Consider the following 25,278-nt stretch of genomic DNA (forward strand, 5'->3'; position numbering starts at 1 on the left):
TAAAAGGGAAACAGGGCAACTGAGAGCACAGGAAGATTGTGTTTCTGTCAAACACAATGAAAAGTTTGTTAAGAAGAAGTCAGAAGTAGAAAATATTTTTAATAACCATTTTTTAAATGTTGTAGAGAAAATAGGATCCAGCTATTCATTAGAAAACGCAAGGCAGTATAGGGAAGAGGCAGTACCTACGCAGTTTGATAAAATTGAAATTCAACCCACCTCTCCTACTGAAATTAGGAAAATAATAAATTCACTCAAAAGTAAAAGCTGACATAGAAGTGATGGCATTTCCAACAGAGTACTAAAAGCTTGTTCCCAAGAAATAAGTAGAATTCTCAGCCACATACGTAGTAGCTCACTGAAACAGGGCATTTTTCCAGATAGACTGAAATACGCTATAGTTAAACCATGTCATAAAAAAGGGGATAGATCTGATGCTAACAACTACTGCCCAGTCTCACTTCTGACAGTTTTAACCAAAATACTTCAAAAAGCAATGTATTCAATAGTAGTGTTACATATTTGTAAAAATGAAGTACTAACAAAATGTCAGTCGGGTTTTCAGAAAGGATTTTCAGCAGAAGATGCTCTATATGCTTTCACTGACCAAACATTAAATGCATTGAATAACTGAACATCACCCACCTGGATATTTTGTGTTTTCTCAAACGCTTTTGATTGTGTGAATGATGAAATTCTTCTAGATAAGCTTAAGTATTGTGGTATGAGTCAGACAGTGCACAAATGGCTTAATTCATACTTACCTGGAAGAATGTAGGAAGTTGAAATTAACAGTACACATAGTCTGCAAAAACCAGCGGAGTCATCTAACTGAAGAGATATCAAGAATGGTGTCCCACAGGGTTCAGTCTTGGGTCCCTTATTGTTCTTAATATATATGTTAACGACTTACCACTGTGTATTCACGAAGATGCAAAGCTAGTTCTTTTTTCTGATAATAAAAGTATAGTAATCACACCCAAAAAGCAAGAATCAGCTGAGGAAATTGCAAATAATGTCTTTCAGAAAATTATTAAGTGTTTCTGTGCAAATGGACTCTCACTAAATTTTGAAAAAACACATTTTATACAATTCTGTACTGTAAATGGCATAAAACCATTGATAAATATACACTACAAACATAAGTCTGTTGCTAAGGCAGAACACTCAGATGTTTTGGGTGTGTGCATTGATGAGAAATTGAATTGGAAGAAACACATCGATGATCTGCTGAAATGGCTAGGTTCAGCTACTTATGCTATTAGAGGTATTGCAAATTTTGGTGATAAACATATCAGTAAATTAACCTACTATGCCAATTTTCATTCTCTGCTTTCATATGGCATCATATTTCTGGGCCATTCTTCTTTAAGAGAAAAAGTATTCATTGCACAGAAGTGTGTAATCAGAATGACAGCTGAAGCCCACCCAAGATCACCTTGCAGACGTGTTTTTAAGTAACTTGGGATATTCACACTACCTCACAATACATATATTCACTTATGAAATTTGTCATTAATAACCCACCCCAATTCAAAAATTGACAGCGAAGCAAATAGATACAACACTAGAAGAAAGGATGATCTTCACTATTCTGGATTAAATCTCAGTTTGGAACAGAAAGGGGGTGAATTATGCTGCCACAAAAATCTTTGATCTTTTGCCAAATAGTATTGAAAGGATGACAGATAGTCAATAAACATCTAAAAGCAAATTAAAAGAATTTCTGAATGACAACTCCTTCTACTCAATAGATGAATTCTTAGATACGAAGTAGTAACTGTTACAAAAAAATTGTGTAAAGAAAACTTATGTTAAAGTGACACGTTCCACATCATTACAAAATGTTGTATTCATAATCTATGGAACAAGGATTACTGTATGTATTTATATAAGCCACTGCAAGGTGCAGGGCAGAAGGTACCTTTTGCCACTACTAGTCATTTTCCTTCTTGTTCCACTCACAAATGGAATGAGGAAAGAATGACTATCTATATGCCTCCATACATGTCTCTCCTAATTTCTGTTGTCTCATTTTCATGGTCCTTACATAAAATGTTCATTGGTGGCAATAGAATTGTGCTGCAGTCAGCTTCAAATGCGAATTCTCTACATTTTTTCCAATGGTATTTCACAAAAAGGAAATCATCTTCCATCCAGAGATTTCAATTTGATTTCAAGAAATATATCCATAATACTTGCATGTTGATTAGTAACAGATCTGGCAGCACATCTCCAAATTGCTTTGATGTCTTTCTTTAATCCGACGTAGTGGGGATTCCAAATACTCAAGCAGTACTCAAGAATCGGTTACATTAGAGTTCTACATGCAGTCTCCTTTATAGATGAGCTACACTTCCATGTAGTTCTTCCAAGAAACCAAATCCAACCAATTAGCTTCCCTACTATTTTCCTTGTCCTGTTTCATGCCACTTTGCAATGTTACAGCTAGGTATTTAATCATTGTGACTGTGTCAAGCACCACACTGTTAATGATGTATCAAACATTACAGGATTGCTTTAGCTTCTCATCCACATTAACTTACATTTTTCTCTGTTTACAGCAAGCTTCTATTCATCAAACTAATTAGAAATTCTGTCACAGTCTTCTTGGATCCTTCTACGGTCACTCACCAATGACACCTTCCCGTACACCACAGCATCATTAGTAAACTGCTGCTCACACCATATGTCAGACCATTTGTGTATATAGAGAACAGGAACAGTCCTGTCAACACTTCCCTGGGGCACTCTGGATGGCACCCTTGTCTTTGATGACTACTCACAAACAACAGCAACATACTGGTTTCTACTACTTAAGATGTCTTTGAGCTGTTCATATGCTATGTGGGAATCTAATCTGTACACTCAGAACTTTGTTAACTGTCAGCAGTTGAGCAATATGTCAAATACTTTCCAGAAATCTGTAAATAAGGAATTGGCCTGTTCATCCATGGTTTACAGGATACTATGTGAGAAAAGGGCAAGCTGAGTTTTGTACTAATGTTGCTTTTTAATTCCAAGCTGATTAGTGGACACAAGCAGTTCCAACTCAAGTTAATTTATTATATTCGAACCCAGAATATGAATGAATTCTACAGCAAACTGATGTTAAGTAAATTTGTCTGTAATTTTGCAGGTTCATTCCTTTACCTTTCTTATTTACAAGAGTCACCAGTGCTTTTTCCAGTCACTTTGGATGATGTGCTTGGTGAGAGATTCATGACAAATGCAAGCTATGTAAGGAGCCAATGCTGTAGAGCACTCTCTGTAAATCCGATTTGGGATTGCATCCAGACCTGATGCCTTAATCATTTTCAACTCTCTCATTTTTCTTTCTACAGCAGGGATTACCATTACTATCTCCTCCATAGGGAAGTATGTATGACTGTCAAATGGTACTATGTCTGTACAATCCTACTGTCTTAATGATTTCTAAGATTGTTGTTATTGTGGTCTTCAGTCCTGAGACTGGTTTGATGCAGCTCTCCATGCTACTCTATCCTGTGCAAGCTTCTTCATCTCCCAGTACTTGCTGCAACCTACATCCTGCTGAATCTGCTTAGTGTATTCATCTCTTGGTCTCCCTCTACGATTTTGACCCTCCACGCTGCCCTCCAATGCTAAATTTGTGATCCCTTGATACCTCAAAACATGTCCTACCAACCGGTCCCTTCTTTTTGTCAAGTTGTGCCACAAACTCCTCTTCTCCCCAATTCTATTCAATACCTCCTCATTAGTTATGTGATCTACCCATTTAATCTTCAGCATTCTTCTGTAGCACCACATTTCAAAAGCTTCTATTCTCTTCTTGTCCAAACTATTTATCGTCCATGTTTCACTTCCATACATGACTACACTCGATACAAATACTTTCAGAAACGACTTCCTGGCCATTAAATCTATACTCGATGTTAACAAATTTCTCTTCTTCAGAAACGTTTTCCTTGCCATTGCCAGTCTACATTTTATATCCTCTCTACTTCGGCCATCATCAGTTATTTTACTCCCTAAATAGCAAAACTCCTTTACTACTTTAAGTGTCTCATTTCCTAATCTAATACCCTCAACATCACCCGATTTAATTTGACTACATTCCATTACCCCCCCTCCCCCCTCCCCCTCCCCCTCCCCCTCCCCTCCCCCTTCCCCCCTCCCCCTCCCCCTTCCCCCCTCCCCCCCTCCCCCCTCTCCCCCCTCTCCCCCTCTCCCCCCTCTCCCTCTCTCCCTCTCACACACACACACACACCAATATGCAGGGTGACAACTGAGGAGGCTGGGGCAGGGAGGAGGACGGATAGTATGGTGGGAGTGGCGGACAGTGCAAGTTGCAGTTTAGACAGAGGGCAGGAGAGAAGGTGCGGAAGGGGGAGGGGGTAAGTAGCAGAAAGGAGAGAAGTAAAAAGAAATTAAAAGATGGGTGTGGTGGAGAAATGACGGCTGTGTAGTGCTGGAATGGGAACAGGGAGGGGGCTGGATGGCTGAGGACAGTGACTAACGAAGATTGAGGCCAGGAAGATTACAGAAACATAGGATGTATTGCAGGGAAAGTTCCCACCTGCACAATTCAGAAAAGCTGGTGTTGGTGGAAAGATCCATATGGCACAGGCTGTGAAGCAGTCATTGAGATGAAGGATATCATGTTTGGCAGCATGTTCAGAAACAGGGTGTTCCACTTGTATTTTGGCCACAGTTTGTCGGTGGCCTTTCATGTGGACAGGCAGCTTGTTTGTTATTATGCCTACATAGAATGCAGCACAGTGACTGCAGCTTAGCTTGTAAATCACATGACTGGTTTCACCAGTAACCCTGCCTTTAATGGGATAGGTGATGTTAGTGACCGGACTGGAGTAGGTGGTGGTAGGAGGATGTATGGGACAGGTCTTGCATCTAGGTATATTACAGGGGTATGAGCCATGAGGTGAGGGATTGGGAGCAGGGGTTGTGAGAGGATGGACGAGTATATTGTGTAGGTTCGGTAGACGGCGGAATACCATGGAAGGAGGGGTGGGAAGGGTAGTGGGCAGGACATTTCTCATTTCAGGGCACGGCGAGAGGTAATCAGACCCTGGTGGAGAATGTAATTCAGTTGCTCCAATCCCAGATGGTACTGGGTTACGAGGGGAATGCTCCTCTGTGGCTGGACTGTGGGACTTTTGGAGGTGGCAGGAGACTGAAAAGATAAGGCATGGGAGATTTGTTTTTGTACAAGGATGGTAGGATATTTATGGTCAGTGAAGGCTTCGGTGAGACCCTTGGTATACTTAGAGAGGGACTGCTCATCACTGCAGATGCGACAACCATGGGTGGCTGGTCTGTACGGAAGGCCTTTTTGGTATGGAATGGGTGGCAGCTGTCGAAGTGGAGGTATTACTGGTGGTTAGTAGGTCTGATATGGACAGAGGTACTGATGTAGCCATCTCTGAGGTGGAGGTCTCCATCTAGGAAGGTGGCTTGCTGGGTTGAGTAGGACCAGCTGAAGCAAATGTGGGAGAAGTTGTTGAGGTTCTGGAGGAATGTGAATAAGGTGTCCTCACCTTCAATCTAGATAGCAAAGACGTCATCAATGAATCTGAACCAGGTAAGGGATTTAGGATTCTGGGTTTTTAGCAAGGATTCCTCTAGATGGCCCGTGAATAGGTTAGCATAGGATGGTGCCATGTGTGTGCCCATAGCCGTACTGTAGATTTGTTTGTAGGTAATTCCTTCAAAGGAGAAGTAATTGTGGGTAATGATATAGTTGGTCACGGAGACTAGGAAGGAGGTCGTTGGTTTGGAATCCATAGGGCATCTGGAAAGTTAGTGTTCGATAGCAGTAAGGCCATGGGCATTAGGAATGTTAGTGTACAGGGGGGTGGCATCAATAGTGACAAGCAGGGCACCGTGTGGTAAAGGGACAGGAACTGTGGAGAGTCAGTCGAGGAAATGGTTGGTATCTTTTATATAGGAGGATAGGTTCCGGGTAATAGGTTGAAGACATTGGTCTATGAGAGCAGAGACTCTCTCAGTGGGTGCACAATAATTGGCTACAGTGGTGTGTCCTGGGTGGTTGGGTTTATGGAGTTTAGGAAGCATGCAGAAGGTGTGAGTGCAGGGAGTGGTAGGGGTAAGTAGAGATATGGACTCTGGAGAGAGGTTCTGGGATGGGCCTAAGGATTTGAGTAGTGACTGGAGATCCTGCTGGATTACTGGAATGGGATCACTGTGGCATGGTTGGTAGGTGTAAGTATCTGACATCTGATGGAGTCCTTCTGCCATGTAATCCTTGTGGTTCAAAACAATGATGGTGGAGCCTTTGTCTGCAGGTAGGATTAGAAGGTCAGGATCAGTTTTTAGGGGGTGGACTGCAGTTCTTTCTGCGGACGTAAGGTTAGTTTCCATGTTGAGGGTTTTGGGGAATGATGGTGAGGCAAGGTTTGAGGTTAAGAAATTCTGGAAAGTTAACAGGGGGGGGTTTGGAGGCAGTGGGGATGGATCATGGTTGGATGGAAGAGTGAGCTGAGTTAGGCAAGGTTCAATATTGGTCTCTGGTTGAGTCTGATTGGACGGGTTGGTGGCGTAAAAGTGTTTCCACTGTAGAGACCAGGAGAAGGAGAGGAGGTCTTAGGAAAGGTCTGATATTTCTGTGGAACTAAGGCTTCTGGAGAAAAGGTTCATAACTGTGTTTCGGGTCTGTGTATGTTCTGTGTGGTGGTGGGAAGGAGTTTTGGACAGTAAGGTAAGTGTAGTAGGTGTGCAAGACAGGGTTTGTCAGCTATGAGGGGGCGTGGGGGAGGTCTGGAGTTTGTTGTAGAAGTGGTGGACAGTGGCATTCCGAAGCGGGAGTAGGAAATGAGCAGGATTTCTCCAACACACCCAGTCTTTCAATTTCTTTTTATTTCTCTCCTTTCTGCTACTTACCCCCTCCCCCTTCTACACCTTCTCTCCTGCCCTCCGTCTAAATTGCAACACTTCACTGTCTGCCACTCCCTGTCCCAACCTCCTCCTTATCCCCACCCAGTTGCCACTCCTATCCTGCATTGGTGCTGCTGCTCACAGTGTGGTTTCAGTTCTCTGAGACTGTAGATGGGTGTGCATGTTGCATTTGTGTGTGTGTGTGCATTTGTGTATATGCGTGTACTGCTGACAAAGACCTTAATGGCCGAAAGCTATAATTGTGTGACTCTTTGTTGTGCCTATCACAACTTAGCATCTCCGCTATATGGTGAGTGGCAACTTTCCTTCTTTGCTATTGTTACATTCAATACTGGATTTTCCATTGTTTAAATATGTAACTAGTTACTCTTCTGTTGTGTCACCAGCAGAGGCTGGCACCTGACTGAGCTGTGTGCAGTCGTAGCTGGCCAATCAAAACAAATGATACCTGCACTACAGATTGCATGAATCTACACTTTAAAGTTACTTCACCCTTTAAACACAAAAATATGCAAGTAATTTAAGAATTAAACTACAAAGTCATGCAGAAAAAGCTTAAAGTGTAACTTACTGCTGAGGTATTGAAGCAACTGTCTCATTTTTAAATGGAATGAGGTACTACTTTTAATAACTTATTGTGGCTCATGAGAAGAGGCATTCAGGTATGTGGAACATGTCAATATTTGCAATACAACTCTTCATAAAATTAGCTGAAAAGTATGATTAAAAGGAAGTAGGACTAAAGCTACATTGTGCACACAAACTTTGGCATTACTGAATACTATCATTTTCCAAAAATATGAAATGTTATAAGGCAGAGGTAAGGGGGAGGGGAGACAGAAGAGACAGAAAATCCCTGTATTTTTCCCAAAATATTGCATCATATTCCACTGTTAAGATTGACACTTGGATACAGAAATGAGGTATGTTGCACACTGACACCTGCTGGGACATTTTCTTACAGGCCCAGGACCAGTAACTGAGCGATTTGGACCATTCCCAGGAGTTACAGAGTTCCAGGACACCATCAGCAGCAATGGCATGCACATATGGCTATCATCTCAACAGATCCGTGCTGCACGCCCACCCACTTGTGTTTGCTCTCCAGAGCCTCAAACTGGCAGCCAACCTGTGTGCTGCCAGCCTGAGGGCAAGCAAAGTGTTGCCTGTTAACAGAGGTCTCTAAAGGTTTTGTTTTGCATTTGGTTCTGATTATTTATAATTCTATGCTTTTCAGCACTGAGAAAAAAAGTAATTCCTAGAAATTCATTTTTCAGATATGTTTAATTATATAATAAGTATTATGTTTTAATTTATTCACTATTCATAAAATTTGAATGCTGTGATGTTGAACAGCATTTGCATAATAGCAATGATATCATTTTCTCACATAGCTCTATTTATATTATTATTATATTTGCAATAATTTAAATAGATCATAACAAAATCAGTAATTTTTATTGTCCTCAGAACTGCAGATATTATAGACAAAGTGATCTGAACTCAGTAATTATGTTTACTTAATATAATGTAATCTAATGATGGTCCCACAGGCAGGTTTTGCAGTAAAATTACATACTGTCTGTCTGTCATGTATAGAAATGGGTATGTGTCTCCATATTTGATTGCCTTCTTATGTGTGTAGTTTGGTTTACTCACACACATTTTATCATAATGAAGCTGTATGTAGGAAGAAATTACCCATTGAGATCTCAAATGGGAGCTCTGTGTACACAGCTGGATATTAATGCTACTTTTGTTGTAGTGTGAGATGATAATCTTTATTTGTTCCTGAATGAAGAAAACTAACAAAACTTTAATCAGAAGTTAAATAATCAATTTAGTTAATTTTTTTTTCCATGCACTTATGAGTAACATTAAAGACACAATTTCATACACCATAAAAATATACTGCTGCCAGAGATATTTGGTACATACAAAAAGTTCAAATGGATAGAATTTAGGTATTTCTATAATGAATTTTACAGTCTGCACTGAGGTATGAACAGTTTTGAAACTTCCTGGTTTACTAAAATTATGTGCTAGATGAAGGCTCAAACATGGAATTCACCTTCTGTGGGTTATGTTCTTATTAGCTGGACTATCCCTGCATATCTCACAATCTGTCCTCACTACTGCTGTCAAGTTTGGAAAGCATGATTAGCAAATTATGTATATCCATAATATCTTTATACAACAGGTACAATATGGTAGTGATTGGTGGAATTGTATCATGTAACCATAAAGTAGCATTATTATAGGCAAAGTGATACCATAGCAAACTCCATGCCAGCATAACTGCTGTGATGGTGTGAGCTACCATTGCCATGCATTGCAGTAAATATTTTAGTAACACGGTTTTGAGTATGATGTTGACTGACCACATAACCAAAGGTGATCAACATCAGAACCTAACCTAATCTATTAATATTGTCCCTCTATTTTTTGGCAAGGGTGAGAGTAGGATTCCTTGCAGAATTTAAGCAAAAACATCAATGTCTATTTATAAGGGCACCTGCCCATTTAATTTCAGTTGCTTCTGTAATGACACTTTCCCATTAGCTGGAAGTGCATGACAGAATCTCTCTGTTGTTATATTTCATAGGATGACCGGTGCCACTGAAATATTCCACAATACTTTATTTGCTCAGCTATTATAATAATGTGTGACACTTATGCTCATCACACTGGTCCTCAATGGTCTGATCAGTGAGTAACATTGCACAGCTGGAAGGAATACACTTCGACATCAATCTCAGATGTTGGTAAAAAAATGCATTTCACATCATATTCCTAAAGAATACAATCAATCCTGTTAGAAACGCGTCCTATTTAAGGCAAAAGGCTATCACCTTTGATATTTATCATCACTCACTGATTCATGGTTGGTTGATAGAACACCATGTGCTTCACTACAACCACTCTTATGATAGTCACTTCAAGATAGGCCAACTCAGCTGACAAACTTAAAGGGTCTGAGATGACATGGGCCCTGTGAACCAAGATACAAAGTGCCCCTTCATGTTGTATTGGATGGTGACAACTATTAGCCTGTAGATACAAATCAATGTGGGTTGGCTTCCTATAAATGACATGTCCCAGTGTACCATCAACATTTTTCCTGATGAACACATCAACAAAGGGAAGGCAGCCACCCTATTCCACCTCCACAGTGAAGTAAATATTTAAATTCTCACAACCATGAGGCCAAACAGTGAAAGTACCATCTATATATCTGAATAAACACACAGGTTTGAGTGGTATTGACTCCAAGGCACATTCCTCTAAATCTGTCATACATAAACTGGCAATGATGGATGACAACAAGCTCCCCATCACAAGTCCATCTGTCTGTTCATAGAATAAAAAGTAAGTGGAAGTCAACAAATGTTGACGTTAACAGTAATAAATCAGACAGGGAAATGTAAGTGGTGTGTGTGTGTGTGAGAGAGAGAGAGAGAGAGAGAGAGAGAGAGAGAGAGAGAGAGAGAGAGAGAGAGAGAGAGAGAGAGAGAGGCTACATCAAAACTTGCTAAAATATCAGTTATTAAAATGCAGTCCTTCCAATCAATGTAAGAAATCCATCAAGTTCTTAATATGATGCACACTTTGATCAATCAGCGGGCTCAACAAAGAAGCAAGGTGCTTTGCTAATAGTATGTTGGAACTCCAGTATTACTGAATTACTGACAATATATCTAAGATGTACCCCAACCTTGTGGAGCTTTGAAAGGCCATATAGTCTAGGGAGTACAGTGCAGTAAGAATTAAGACTCGTGATAGTCTTCTATGACAAGGAACTTATTTTAGGGAGGTTGTTAGTCTTCCTCTCAACACTTTATTGGGTGAGCATTGATACTGTGCCACACTGAACTGTAGTAAACATGGCCTCTTTTGAATGTCCTGGGCTGGTCAACCAACTCAGCAGTAGCATTGCCCTTGTCTGTGTGTAAAATAACAATATCAGAATCCACACTGAGTGAATGGGTAGCATCTCTCTCAGCTGCTTTTATATTACTCATAGGTTTACCTGCCCCAGTCAACATATCACATGCTCTCAGCAGCATCAGCAGATAGACTGAACACAGAAAATAGACACATGGTATTTGACCCCAAGCCACAGAAAAATTTGAACTTCACTGAATACCAGGCTTTTACAGAATAGAATTACCAGTCAGATTGCAACTAAGAAGCACATTCAGCCAATCTAAAAACATTTGCCAAAGTTAAGCATCATGTTAATTCTCTTGCCACTAATCACATCAAGCAATGTGCTGGTTCATAAAAGGATCTATTACATGCACCAAGAGATGAATTTTGTTTCTGAGATATTATTTTAGCTTTATTTAATGACTGCTTTGAAAATTCATACATTTTCTTGGGGTTGAGTGGGCTCTGTTTCTAGGATGCAGTCTGACTGGGAATTTCGTTCCATAAGTGCCCAACATTTGGTAACATTTGAACCTTTATGATGCTTTGAATCTAATACTGGTCTTAGATCATCAAAAACCCAAGCTGGTTGGAGGGCCCTACCCGTAATGCTCCAAATGCAGAACTGATGAGAGATATGGGGTAAGTGCTGGCCAAGACAGGGTTTGCCAAGTACAAAGAGAAGCGGTGGAAAGTCTTTCCATGTGTAGGCAGGCTTCAGTTTGCTGAAATGTAATTACAGGATGGCTTGCCCTCAAGGGCAACAAATCAGGGCATAGGATATATGAACATACCACTGTGGTGTAAGTGTCTCATGGATAGCAACCAAAGTGGTGCTGTTGTGAAAAGAAATGGCACTGCAGACCATCATCCATGGTGGGGTTGAGCCTTGTGGGATGTGACAGTCAGATCAATATACCACCACTATCCAAGGCATCCCCAGACACATCTACAGCCATGAATCTCATTGACTGGAAAAGAATTGTCTTCATTGATGATTTCTGCTTTGAATTGAGCCCTGATGACAAGCAAAGAAGTGTCTAGAGATGCCACAAACTGCAGTGGGAACCAGCTTGAATGGAGCCACCACATGGTCTGACAACCAGGAGTGACTAGCTTGGTTGCCACTTCTTTTCGTAGCAGGACCCCTTTAGTTGTCACCTATAGCACCCTTACAGCACACAGTGCATCAGAGTATTCTACATCCTGTTTTGTTGCTCTTCATGGTGAGCCAGCCTGGGCTTACAGTTCAAAAAGATAACAGTCACCCACACATGGCATGACTTTCCACTGCTTGTCTTGGTATTTGCCAAATCCTACCTTCACTATAAGACCACCGAGTCTGAGAATGTTTGGAGCATTATGGTCAGGGCCCTCCAAACATCTTGAGATTCTGACAATTTAACTGCCAATTGGAAATAAGTTGCCATGATATCCCTCAGGAGGGCAACAAACAACCCTCTCAATCAAAGCCAAGCTGAATAACTGCTTGTGTAAGAGCTATAGATGGACCAATGTGCTTAATTTGGGAAATTCATTCCATTTCTGAAATTGTAATTATTTGTTTGACTGTACATGTAAATGTACATCACATTTACCAATTTGTTCCACTTGAGAAATTCCTTCATGATGGATCAATTTTCTTGTATTAGAGAGTGTAACAGCAGCTGAAAGGGTTGCTTCGCATTCACTCAAAGTGGATCCTGATATTGTTATTTTATACTGAGGCAATGGCAATGCTATAGTTGTATTGGCCAAGCAAGATTACATTTAAAAGACGTCATGTGTACTCTCTGATTCTGTATGTCACAGGATCTGTGACTAACAAAAGTGTTGAGAGAAAGACTAACAACCTCCCAAAAAATAGTTCCTTATTGCAGAAAACTATCAAGCATCTTAATTCTTATTGCACTGTCCTCTTAGATTAATATGGCCCTCTGAAGATTCACAAGGTAAGGGTTCCTCTTAGAGTTATTGTCTGTAACGATGGTACTGTGACATACCATGTAGCAAAACACCTTGCTACATTGTTGAGTCCACTAGTAGATCTGTGTGTGCCTCATATTAAGAGCTTGGTGAATTTATTATGTTCATTAGATAGATCAAATTAGAACAACCGATATTTTAGTCAGCTTTGATGTGGTGTCTCTTCACTCACATCCCTCTGTATAGTGCTGAATTAGTGAAGTGATTTTGACATGTGTTGAATTCAACTAACTTTTTATTGAATGAAAAGTACTATGAACAGATAGATGAAGTTGTGACGGGTAGCCTGTTGTCACTTATTGCCAGTTCGTGTATGGAAGATTTCAACGAGCAGGACCTGGAGTCAAAGCCATTGAAAACTGCGTGTTTTTTTCAGATACGTTTTTTAGTATGTCTGAATTCAATCCACCCAAAAACTTGCCTCACTGTGAAAGTGGAAAAAAGGATGGCTGCCTTCCTTTCCTTCATGTGCTCATCAGGTGAAAGGTTGATGGTACATTGGGACATGCTATTAATAACAAGCCAATATATATTGACTTATATCTACATTCTAATAGCTGTCACTATCCAACTCAGCATGAAGGGATACTTCGTACCTTGGTTTTTAAGGCCCATGTCATCTTTCATCAGAACGGTTACAGTAAAGGTCAGGTACCTTGTATGCTATTGACCAACCATGAATTACGTGACTGACAATAACAACAGGGTGGCACCATGTCTACAGCATTTTTGCTTGCCTGGAAGCATTTCCCACAGGACTGGTTGTATTCTGTGCCAGTATGACAAGAAATGTCTATTTTGAGCAACATCTAAGATTATGGCTCGAGTAGGTCCATAAATGATGAGCTTCATTTGTGTTAGGTGGGCGTCTTCTATTTTCTTTCCAGTTGTAGAAGGTCATTCCTTGGTCATACCATCAGGACCATAAAGGACTGGTTTATTGACCATTAGACTCATATGTGTTTACAACAGCCAAGCAAATCAGCTATTGTAGAACATTTCCTTCACCCTGGTCATCCTACAGAATATAAGAACACAGAAATTCTGGCATGTACTTCCAACTAATGGGAAGTACTATTAAACTAGTAGTTTAGCAGTTGAGTTAAATGACTTTACCTTATAAATAGAGATTAATGTGTTTGCGGCCAGTACGAGTGTGTGTGTGTGTGTGTGTGTGTGTGTGTGTGTGTGTGTGTGTGTGTGTGTGTGCATGCAGACTCATTGAATTTGTACCTTAAAAATGGCAGGGTGTGCATCTCTTTAAGTATCGGCAGTTGTCGAAAATCCGCTTGGCTGCATTCTCGACAATTTTTTTGAACGTTTTGTACATTGAAAGAAACTCATTTAACATGTTGATTTATTCATTACCTTGTACAACATTTTGCTTTATGCAAGTTAATAATAACATAATCAATTCTGTCATTAAGTACGCATTAACATATATAACAGAAATTTTCGTTTCCCAATAACTGGAGGTAAGGTCAAATGAGTTTTATTTTATCTCTAGCTTTCAGAAATTCCTTGTGAGATTCTGATTTTCAGAGTTTTCAGAGCATTTATGATGATATAACTGTGTAATTATCAGAATGACCATATAATGGGGTAATTATCAGAATTTCTTTCACTGCGTGATACAAGATTCCTTGCAAGCCCTCAAGTGCTGTGTTTATGTAAAATATTGGCTTTTGCTAAAGATTCAATCATCTTCTCAGACAACAATAGATACATTGTTTACCAAAGGCCACAATCTGTTAAAATATTTACCTCTGTAGGTGTAGCATCTTTCCAAGTGGACTAATCATCCAAACTCTTATTTTGATGGGTATGTGCACTTTTCAATAGATCACCCAAACCACTGGGAGTATCTAACTTAAAAATTGTAGCCTCTGTGTGATTCCCATTAATAGCTGGGCATTTGTCTGTCCAGCCATCACCCCACTTCATTTGGACAATATAACAGCACAGAAGTGTGGCAGGTGCCCCAGAACTTTCCACTAGCAGCTGTTCTTCTTGACTTTTGTTCTTAGAGGTTTTTTCCAGATTCTTAAGTCAAGACATCCATTCCCTGTGACACAATGTTTTACACTACTGCATTGGAATCAAGTCAATGCAGTTTGCCTGGAGTATATGGCCACAGAAGACAAGTAGTGCTAACCAGTCCCCAGCCCAGGCACCCTAGGTTTACTTAATAGATAGACAGCCTAGACTTTGTGATTTTCTTGAGGTATTTGCCATCTGACATGGCTGAATGAGCCACACATGATTTGCCAAATGTCATGGACATGGTATTATTTTCAGATCTTTTTCTCTTCAGTGAATAATGCACATTCTCTGCTCCATACTAAATGTTTCCCATAGCTATGTATGCAACTGAGAAGATGATTTAGTATCCTAAGTTTTAACTGCATCTGTACACATTCTCTGGCTTATACACACCATGATGATAACTATCAAGTGAATGAAATCTACTGGAGTGTAGTTGGCTGATTTTGGTACACTGTAAGTAAAAATAAAGACTACCCCAGGGAAGCATGTTTGGACTCTGTTGTTCATATTGTGTATTAACAACTATGCAGACAATATTAACAGTAAAATCAGGCTTTTTGCAGATGATGCAGTTATCTATAATAAAGTAATATCTCTGCATAAATATTGTTGGGTCTTGATAAGAATTCAACATGGTGCAGAGGGCAACATGCTCTAAATATTCTTAAATGTAAAATTTTGCACTCCACAAAGCGGGAAAAAAAAAAAAAAAAAAAAAAAAACATGGTATCCTGTGACTATAATATCAATAAGCACTGTCGGAATTGGCCAAGTCACACAAATACGTGGGTGTAATAATTATAAGGGATATGAAATCGAATAATCACATAGGTTACAGGCATGAATAAAGCAGGTGGTAGACTTTGGTTTATTGGTAGAATAAAATCACTCACGAGACCGGTTCTAGAATGTTTCTCAAGTGTGTGGAACTAACGGGGGATATTGAATGTATACAGAGGAGGATAGCATGAATGGTTACAGGTTTGTTTAATCCATGGGAGAGTGTCACAGAGATAGTGAAGCAACTGGACTGGCAGACTCTTGAAGACAGATGTAAACCATTGCAAGGAAACTTATTAACAAAGTTTCAAGAACAGGCTTTAAATCATGACTCTAGGGATGTACTACAACACCTTGTCTACCACTCACATAGGGACTGTAATGATAAGATTAGAATAATTATTGCACACACAGAGCCAATCAAACAATCATTCCTATAATTTAAGATACTCCAGATACATGTGAAGATAGCATTCATAGTAAGCTAATAAGTAGTTCTGACTGAAGTGTTATATCTCATGTTAAAGCTCTTGTGCCCCTCTTCTCAATAAACAGCTTACTTTTCCCAAAAACCTCCTATTTCAAAAATTATTTATAATCAAAATACTATTTCTCCAGAATGCTCCATTTTCAGCTGGTGCTCATTTCCAAAATGCAGTTACATAGTTTTGCAGCACAAATTTTTATGATTAAAAAGTACCCTCTTGCACTAGGGAAACATGCTACTCTACTAATTATTCAATGAAAAGATTTCATATTTACCCCCTTTTTTTAGAGATTTGAATCCTCACAGGAGTATGCATTCCAGTTATCCTACCAACAGTTAAACCAGATTACACCTTGGTTTCTTGTATTTCCATATCAACCAATTTTGTTAGCTTTCCTATTATAAATTAAAACATAATAACAGAGTTTTGTTATTATTTGTGCATAAATCTTAAGTAGATGTGCAGTACAATTATTCAGTCAGTCTATAGTTTGTCCTCATCTCTTTAACATTATGTAGCAAGTCAGTCAGCACCCAGCAGCTGAACTGCAGATATCCATGTGTAAATCCTTTTGTGAACTAGTCTCAGTCAGTCCACTCCTTATAGCTTAATGGTTAACAACTTGCGGCCACTCCCAATCAAAAATATGTCATCAGTCAACTAAATGATACCATTTGAAGTTTACAAATCTGTTATGATTCTCTTTGCGATTACTTTGTGAACATCTGATACACACAGTGACTTTGGTACCAAGTTTGAAGACAAAACTGTTCAGTAAATATGCTGCTAATGTTAAGATTTGTTAACTGTATGTTAAGGCCTGCCCACAAAAAAAATGGTTCAAATGGCTCTGAGCACTATGGGACTTAACTTCTGAGGTCATCAGTCGCCTAGAACTTAGAACTACTTAAACCTAACTAACCTGAGGACATCACACACAGACATGCCTGAGGCAGGATTTGAACCTGCGACCGTAGCGGTTGTGCAGTTCCACATTGTAGCACCTAGAACTGCTCGGCCACCCCAGCCGGCTCTGCCCTGCATCTCACTATGGTTTGCCAAGTACAGTTGTAGATGTAAATGTGAATTATATAAGTAAATTAGAAGAAGCTAATCATGTCAAAGTGTTACATATCAATAGATATGAGAAGATATCAAGTTAATCTTTAAGTATGTTGAAGTTGCTAAGTGATATAATTTCAGGAAGACTGATATAAAAAAGAACAGCTACTGAGGGCCAGGAAACACAGGTAACTACTCTTAGAAGATAATATCAAGGATCTCTACAGGGAAAAATTACTTTGCAGTGTCAAGCTGCCACAGGAGCTACAAATCAGAAAATTAAGCTTCTTAGCTCTTTGACTGCTTCCTGCCAACAGGACCATTGTGCTGTGTTAGCATCAGCTGGCCTCTAGTGCCACTCAGTTCCTAGTCAGCCCATTGACTCCTAGCAGTATGCTTAGCCATCAGAGATGGATGTCCACTGTCGCTACACTGATACAAAGGTACATGGCTTGACACCAGGCTGTGTCACTAGACAAAGGCGGGAACCTACATCTGATCTAGCTGATGAACACTAAAGAATTTCCTTCCACTTGACAACTCATCAAGCCCACTACTTGGGAGCACTGAATATCATCCTGATAAACTCACAGAATGGCTTCTTTCCACTCACTGTTGAGATCAACACACCCAAGGCCTCTACAGATAGTATCAGCAACATGACTGAACATGACTGGCCGACATGACTGGCAGCTGAGCTCTTTTTTTTTTTTTTTTTTTTTTTACCAGTTTAAGATTGACTTGCCCATTCTTAAACCATACACTTAAAATGTATAATCAATTAAGTGCTTATAATATGGACGTGCCAACCATATGTAAATATTTCTCTATCACATGCACCTTGCAATTTTTAGGTGTGTTTCAGAATGGGCGAGTCAGTTCAAAACCAGTAACCACTGCAGCAACAATATTATATATTCATGCATTTGAGACAGACAAAATAAAAATTTAGCAAATGTTCCTCAATAATATACAGTTGCAGATGTACGAGGGTAATCCCTAAAGTAAGGTCTCCTATTTTTTTTTATAAGTATATAGTGTTTTTTTTTGCCTATGTCATATCAGCTCACCACCATGATGATCAGAAAGTTATGAACCTCTTCTTTCACCTCGTCGTTGGAGCTGAATTGCTTTCCGGCCAAATGTTCTTTTAACCTAGGGAACAGGAGATAGTCACTGGGTGCCAAGGTGGGTGGGTGATTATGTTCCACTGAAACTGTTGCAGGAGAGCAATGGTTTGCTCAGCAATGTGTGAACGAGCATTGTAATGGAGAATGTGTATGTCCTTGCTCAACATTCCTCTCTCCGGTTCTGAATTGCTCGTTTGAGTTTTTTCAAGAGTCTCAGAGTGCCTGTCAGCATTAATTGTGGTCCAAGTGATTCAGCTCCAACGAAGAGGTCAAAGAAGAGGTTCATAACTTTCTGAACAGAATGGCGGTGAGCTGGTGTGACATTGGCATACAAAAACTGCCACAATGCCTACAAAAATGCAACAGAAATGGCAATTATGTCGAAAAATAGCTAAATGTTCAAGCTATAAACTGACGTAAACCATTGTAGAAATAAACATGTCTATGTACTTATAAAAAAATAGGAGACCTTACTTTTGGGATTACCCTCATATCATCCTGAAGCAGCATGTAACGAATCAAGAAAGATGAACTACTATCATTGTCAATAGCATCGAGAGCAGCAGAATATGTGTTTTGCAGTACCTTGTAGGTTCCTTGACTGTATTGTTCTGTCTGTCTGTCTGTCTGTCTGTCTGTTTGTCTGTCTGTCCTCTTCGCTGTGGCCTATTGATATGTCATAATTATGGCAGGAATAGATGTGACTGTGGTACCAGGGAAGGGTCTAAGGAATGATCCTATGAAATCAGTTATATGTTCTCAGTGTAACCTGTCAGGTACTGTGGCTCGTGTATTAAATTGCATGATGTAGTACATTGGACATGCTAGCAAAGAGAGCTTTACTCCACATGATGTTGATAAAATTCATGGCTAAGATATGGCAAACTATTGATACTGAGAAAGTTTAGATGAGCATAAATGGTAAGAGAGTGTAGACTTAATTTATTGTTGTCCATTAAGTTATATGAGGGTTGTTCCGAAAGTAATGCCTCTTTTTTTGTGATGACTTTGGATGGCTGCACCAGATGTTAATAGTATAGTGCTAATCCTTGAACATTCCTCTTTCATTTGCAGGTGGTTCCATTGTTCTATAGTAGTTGACACCAGCAGAGGAGTGTTCCAAAATGGTGTCTGATATGGATGGGCATATAAACCAGCGATGTGCGATTGTATTCCTCCCTGCTGAAGAAATTGTGCCAACTGAAATCCATTGACGCATGTTAAGGGTGTATGGAGTTGACACAATAGATGTGAGCAATGTCAAGGTAGTGAAAAGTGTGTGCATGACAAGCCCTGGCCCAGTCAACCCTACACAACTGTCACCCCTCACAGTGAAGACTGTCTTGACCAACTCATCTGTGCTTATCAGTGGATGACAAACAGAGAATTGTGTGCAAAGCTGAATGTAGGCTGTAATACCTTCAAAACGATGTTGGAATATCTTGGTTATCACAAAGTCTGTGCAAAATGGGTCCTGTGGATGCTTACAGCAGAACAAAAAACTCATGAAATGGAAATTTGTCAGGACCTGCTGGACCAATATGAAGCTTAAAGTGACAATTTTCTGAACAGAATTATCACCAAAGATGAGACATGGCGTCACTACTACAATCCAGAATCCAAAAGACAGTCCATGAAATGGTGACATGCGAATTCTCCGTCAAAGAAGAAATTCAAGAGACATCCATCTGCAGGCAATGTGATGTGCACAATCTTCTGGGATAACCAGGGTGTGGTTCTTTTGGATGCCCTGTAGTCTGGATAAACTATCAATTCAGCGTGCTACAACACATCACTGACTAAGCTAAAAGCCCAAATTTCCAAGGTAGTGCCAGAAAAGAAGACCAAGTTTCACCTTCAACATGAAAACACCAGGACCCACACCAGTTTTGCGACCACAAAACTCACTGCAAAATTCGGCTGTACGGTCTTACCACATCCACCGTACAGTCCCAATTTCATGCCTTCAGTCCTCCATCTCTATGGGCCTCTGAAAGATGGACTGTGTGGCAAACATTTTCAAGAGTCAGACACTGTTGTCAAAGCTGTAAGGAGTGGTTAGCCTCAGCTGGTTCCAATATTTACAAGCACAGTATGTGGGCTCTGGTTCATCATTCACAAAAGTGAGTAATAAATAGAGGTGACTATGTGGAAAAATGACAGTCTGTAGCTGAAACATTGCCCTGTTTAGCTGTGCTGTTGTGATTTACGTATCTGCTGTAGTTTCTATGAATAAAAATATGAGGCATTATTTTCGGAACGATCCTCATAAATTTAGAGTCCTCCAGGGGTCTACACTAGCAGGTATGTAGTTTGATGTCCACAGTGCCCAAGTCATATGCAGAGGTCCTCTTTTCCTTTCCATTTCTGCACTGCATTCCTACTTCTCTGTTGATTCTACTCTGTTGTGAGAGAACTGAAACACACGGGCAGTGCTGACAAGAGAATAAAAAAATAGATCAGTGTTGCAGTAGTTTAGTATGTTTGAGATTTGTGTCTTATCATGGAATGCTGAGTCAAAACATAGTAATAGGGTACTAAGGTACCACAAAGGTGTGAAATGGGCCACTTGTCATAATGTCATCATTGTACTGCTTCTGGTCCCTTGAATTTCAGTTGGCATTATAGCAAAGAATCTACCAAAATAACTTTTGTTCTCACTGTAAAAAGCAATGGGAGTCATAGTGGAAGGAAACATCAAGTTTCGGGAAAATATCAGGAGAAAGTTTTAGTTGCACAATATGAGTTGAAAATAGGTTGTACAGGTTAAAGCTTGTAGGACAACTGTTGCTAAATAAATGTGTTAGTGGTATCACAGAGCTGATGAAGCACAATACACTGAATGGGTCTGTCTCAGATGACAGGGAAAGTTGTAAGATTTGAACCATAGTACTCCAGACATTATGATCAGTATTGTGACTTTAATAACTTTATCAAGAATCCATTCTTGTAAACATTTAATGTTTAAGATCATCTTGCAAATTCTTGTGCTTGTACTTTAAGTGGCAGATTTCACAACATAGTGATAAAACAAAACAGGCCAAGAGGATGATGTTTAACATGGGGGATAGGATGAATATGTTGGTGAAAACGAGTGATATGTTGATGAAGCTAGGTACAGATTTAAGGGGGATAAGCCATGGGAATGAGCAGGTATGTAAGTCTGTAATTTTAGATGGGTTAAGCAGAACTTTGGTGTGGAAATTATGTAATCATGAGAAACATCCCAGAATCCTAAGATCCTATCCCTAAGAGATGGTTTAAAACTTCTGCTGAAATGACAAGGAATGTAGTAGACTAAGTATTTTATGGACTAGGTTTGTCTCGAGATTGAATGAGAAACCCTAGTGAGTCCTGTATGAAGTGGTGTGTGGATTACATAAAAATGGACCCAAGTGTACTTACACTCTCAGAATGAAAGTGTAGCAAAATATGTTAGCTATCCTCATGTCTCTTCACAGGACTTGGCACAGTTTACAGAACTAGCCAGTAACTAAATTATACAAACAACAAAATACCAGATATTCCTAATTGTATCCATGTGTCTGTTCTAGCTAGCTTTTATCAGAGCAGCAGGGCCGAGCCAAATCCAAGGACTGAATTTCTCTGTAGAGAGGAGGTAGAGTGCAGTATGGATGAGGAATGATGGCACCTAGGAAATTCTAGATATGATGTTGCAATTACCATCCTGAAGGCATGCAGTTGATGTCACACCCAACATGCAAAACACCCACGTGTTATGACAACGTATGCTGATCAGCAGCGTGTTAGCCGCCAACCTGGTTTTCTCCAACCTAATTGCCTCCCCAGGAACATATCATACTGTTGTCTTGAAGCTAAAAATCTTGTTCAGTATTTGATGCTAATTGCTAAAATATCATAATAAAAAAATAAAACTAAAAATTAAAAAATGAGCACAACACTACAATTTTGGAGAACCTCTCAGATAAATTACTGAAGTACAAGTTAATGAAACAATGTCCCATAAATACTAACCACGTATCAGCTCATGCAGATCATACTTACTAAACATCACAGTTCACATTGAAGTACTATCTTGTAATAAGCCATCAAGTAAAAATACAATGCAAAAATTTACTTTGCTCACTCACTAATGAAAGTAACCATGCTCAACAATAGTTTGTTCGAATGACAATGACTGTCCGAACATCCTACCAACCATTCAGGCAAAATATTCATTAATTTTCATTACAGAAATCACTAGAAAGCTTTTAGAAATCAGTATTAATGAGTTTTTGTGGATACTGGTACATGTTTATCCAAATAACTTTCAAATAGTTACTGCGTGAGCAAATACTGGGAGCAGGCTCGACATAGATGTTACATGTTTGTTAGCTCGGCCAGGATTGGACACAGACCGCAGACTGCAAAGGGCACCTGACTATTTCTGGATAGGCATATGAACAAACTTACTCCAGAAACTCCACAATCATTTGCTGCTCAAAATGGGCAACAATTATTGACAAAAGCTTTTGCTTATGAAAAATAAGGCAAACCAGGAATTCTGAAAAAATTATGGAAATATTTATGCATCCACACTGGGAATACCTTACTTAATTAGTATAAGTGCCATACTGACATTTATTGTACATTATTCAAAAATCTTAATTAATGACTCAAACACTTAATGAAGTACATCCTCGAGTGGATAAAATTTAGCTTAACAAAAGTACAGTGGTAAAGGTCAGAATTTAGCAGCTACCAAAGCAAATTCTACAATGGAAAATTTAGCTACTTCAGAAACTAAATATTAATTATCCATCAAATTAATTAGTTTCACAAAATTTGCAATATGGTATTTAAAAGTTAAATTAGCAGGCTTTATAATTAGTGGCATCACTGTGTCCAGAAATACATATTACCTCACAATGTTTTTGTTATTACAACATATACTATAACCTTCATTTAGGAATATTTTGTAATTGACTGATTAATCAGTAAAACCAAGAGAAGCCTTAGACTGAGCATACCAAAAACCTTACTGCAAATAATAAAACTAAGTGGGAAAGGGTTTAATTGATGTTTTAAAATATTCAAACCCCTCCCACATGTAACACACTTAGAAAAAACATAAAATTTCATAAATGAGGCAAAAGGAAGAAATTAGTTATTTACAGGAATTTAAATCATAACAGATGGAACAGTTCCAACTTGCTGTGTCACATGTGCATGCCTTTGTTGCGAGACAGCCAAACCGTCACCACAACATTATTTATACACTGCAATCTAGCCACCAGGCAGGCTTCAGCTATTGATCATAACCAGAAAGCTTCTGGGCTGCTGGACCTCCCAGAATCCACTGGACAGACAAGTCCAGAGTTAGGGTCATCATGCCACCCCACCTTCTCATCACAGTCCTCACCTAACACCACCAGCTGTGAGAGGCACAATCACTACGGTCTGAAGAAATTAGATGTTAGACTCAGCTGGTTGGTGGTGCTGCGGGTCAGGGCCAGGGAACCAGGGGGCATGGAGGCCATCCCCCCCCCCCCCCCCCCCGTCCCCCCGACATCCATGGGAAAGAAAAGACTGTACTGTAGTCACAATTATTTCTTTCAAGAAAATGAGTTAAAAGTCAGGTTTTTAACAGAATCATAACTGGAACTTTTTCATGGCTACTTGCTAGTCACCATCTGTCCTCCAAAATATTAAAAATACACCATACCCTCAGGTCAACCATACCCCTCACCCCCTTCCCCACCACCATCAACACCACAAACTATTGAATGGATGCCCTTGTGAACAGGTGAGGATGTGCACCTATATCTGAACTAGCTAATGAACAATAAAGAGTTTTCCTGAACGTTATCTGTCCTGCTGGACTCAACATTACCTTCAACAGATTCCTGCAGATCCTCATCACACCACTGAATCCTCTGTGCCCAGATGAGGACAGCTGAATGCTATCCTGACAAACCCAAAGAATGGCTCTTCCATCACCCACCAAGACTGCTATAATAATACACCACAGCTAGATGCAGCAATAATGTCAGTGCTGTCCAAAGGGCTTAATTCTGCACCAACTCCAAGAACCATGCCACAACAAGAGATTGTTAGTGGTCTGGAAGAAGCCATTATTGGTCTGTCCAGAGAGTCAGTGAAAGAGAGAAAGCAAGAAATGTGCAGGATCAATAGCATGACAAAAACACTGAAAACAAACATCACAGCAGCACAACACAGAGCATGCTGCAAGAGGATAATGTCAGTATCATGCGTATAGGGAGCAATTTTATTATGTACCATTGAGTATCAACAGAAAATCTGCATTCTCCTTCAGGATGCAGCATAGGAGGTATTCATGAAGGCTGTATCAGCCATGAGGCACTTCTGAAGAAGGCTGATATGCCACTGGAAAGGATAAAAGCACTAAAATGTAAGGCACCAACATCACCACCTTTGTATGGACTGTCAAAAGTACGTAAGGAAGGAATGGCCCTTCCTCTGTTAGTAAAACCATTAGCTCATCAACGTATTGACTAGTCAAATATCTGGCAAAATTTTTGAAGCTTTTACTAGGGCTCTTTGTCCACCATGAGAAGTATTTGTTTGAATTTGTGAAATAGTTGAAGGTCATTCAACTAAAAATAAGATGATGTTATGGTGAAGTTTGATGTCATATCATGTCATGTAATGTCATGTCATTATTCACCCAACTACCCATGGTACAACATTCTGAGCCACAATGGAGAAACGTTTACAACATGCACCCACTACCAGTTATTTTCAGTTTGGCAAGCAGTTTTATGAGCAGGTGGTTGAAGGGGCTATGGGGTTTCCTCCTGGCATCAGGAATAGCCAATCTGTATATAGAATGCTTTGAGACAATGGCTCTAGAGACTACACTCTTCAAACCCAAACACTTCTGCAGAAATGTGAATGACAGATTCATTGTGTGGCCACAGAGGAGGGAAGCCATTGAT

At 39.7% G+C, this 25,278-nt stretch overlaps 1 protein-coding gene across 1 annotated transcript in view; it reads left to right on the top strand.

Annotated features, from left to right (window-relative positions):
• Positions 1–25,278, top strand: part of LOC126359728 (uncharacterized) — a 230,326-nt gene that overhangs the window by 110,198 nt on the left and 94,850 nt on the right. Inside the window, exon 6 of the mRNA XM_050007654.1 lies at positions 7,880–8,093. Coding sequence (XP_049863611.1) covers positions 7,880–8,088 — 209 coding nt within the window. The 3' untranslated portion in view covers positions 8,089–8,093. The remainder of the gene's footprint in view (positions 1–7,879; positions 8,094–25,278) is intronic.

Source organism: Schistocerca gregaria, chromosome 1, assembly GCF_023897955.1.
Source record: "Schistocerca gregaria isolate iqSchGreg1 chromosome 1, iqSchGreg1.2, whole genome shotgun sequence".
NCBI classification, from domain to species: domain Eukaryota; kingdom Metazoa; phylum Arthropoda; class Insecta; order Orthoptera; family Acrididae; genus Schistocerca; species Schistocerca gregaria.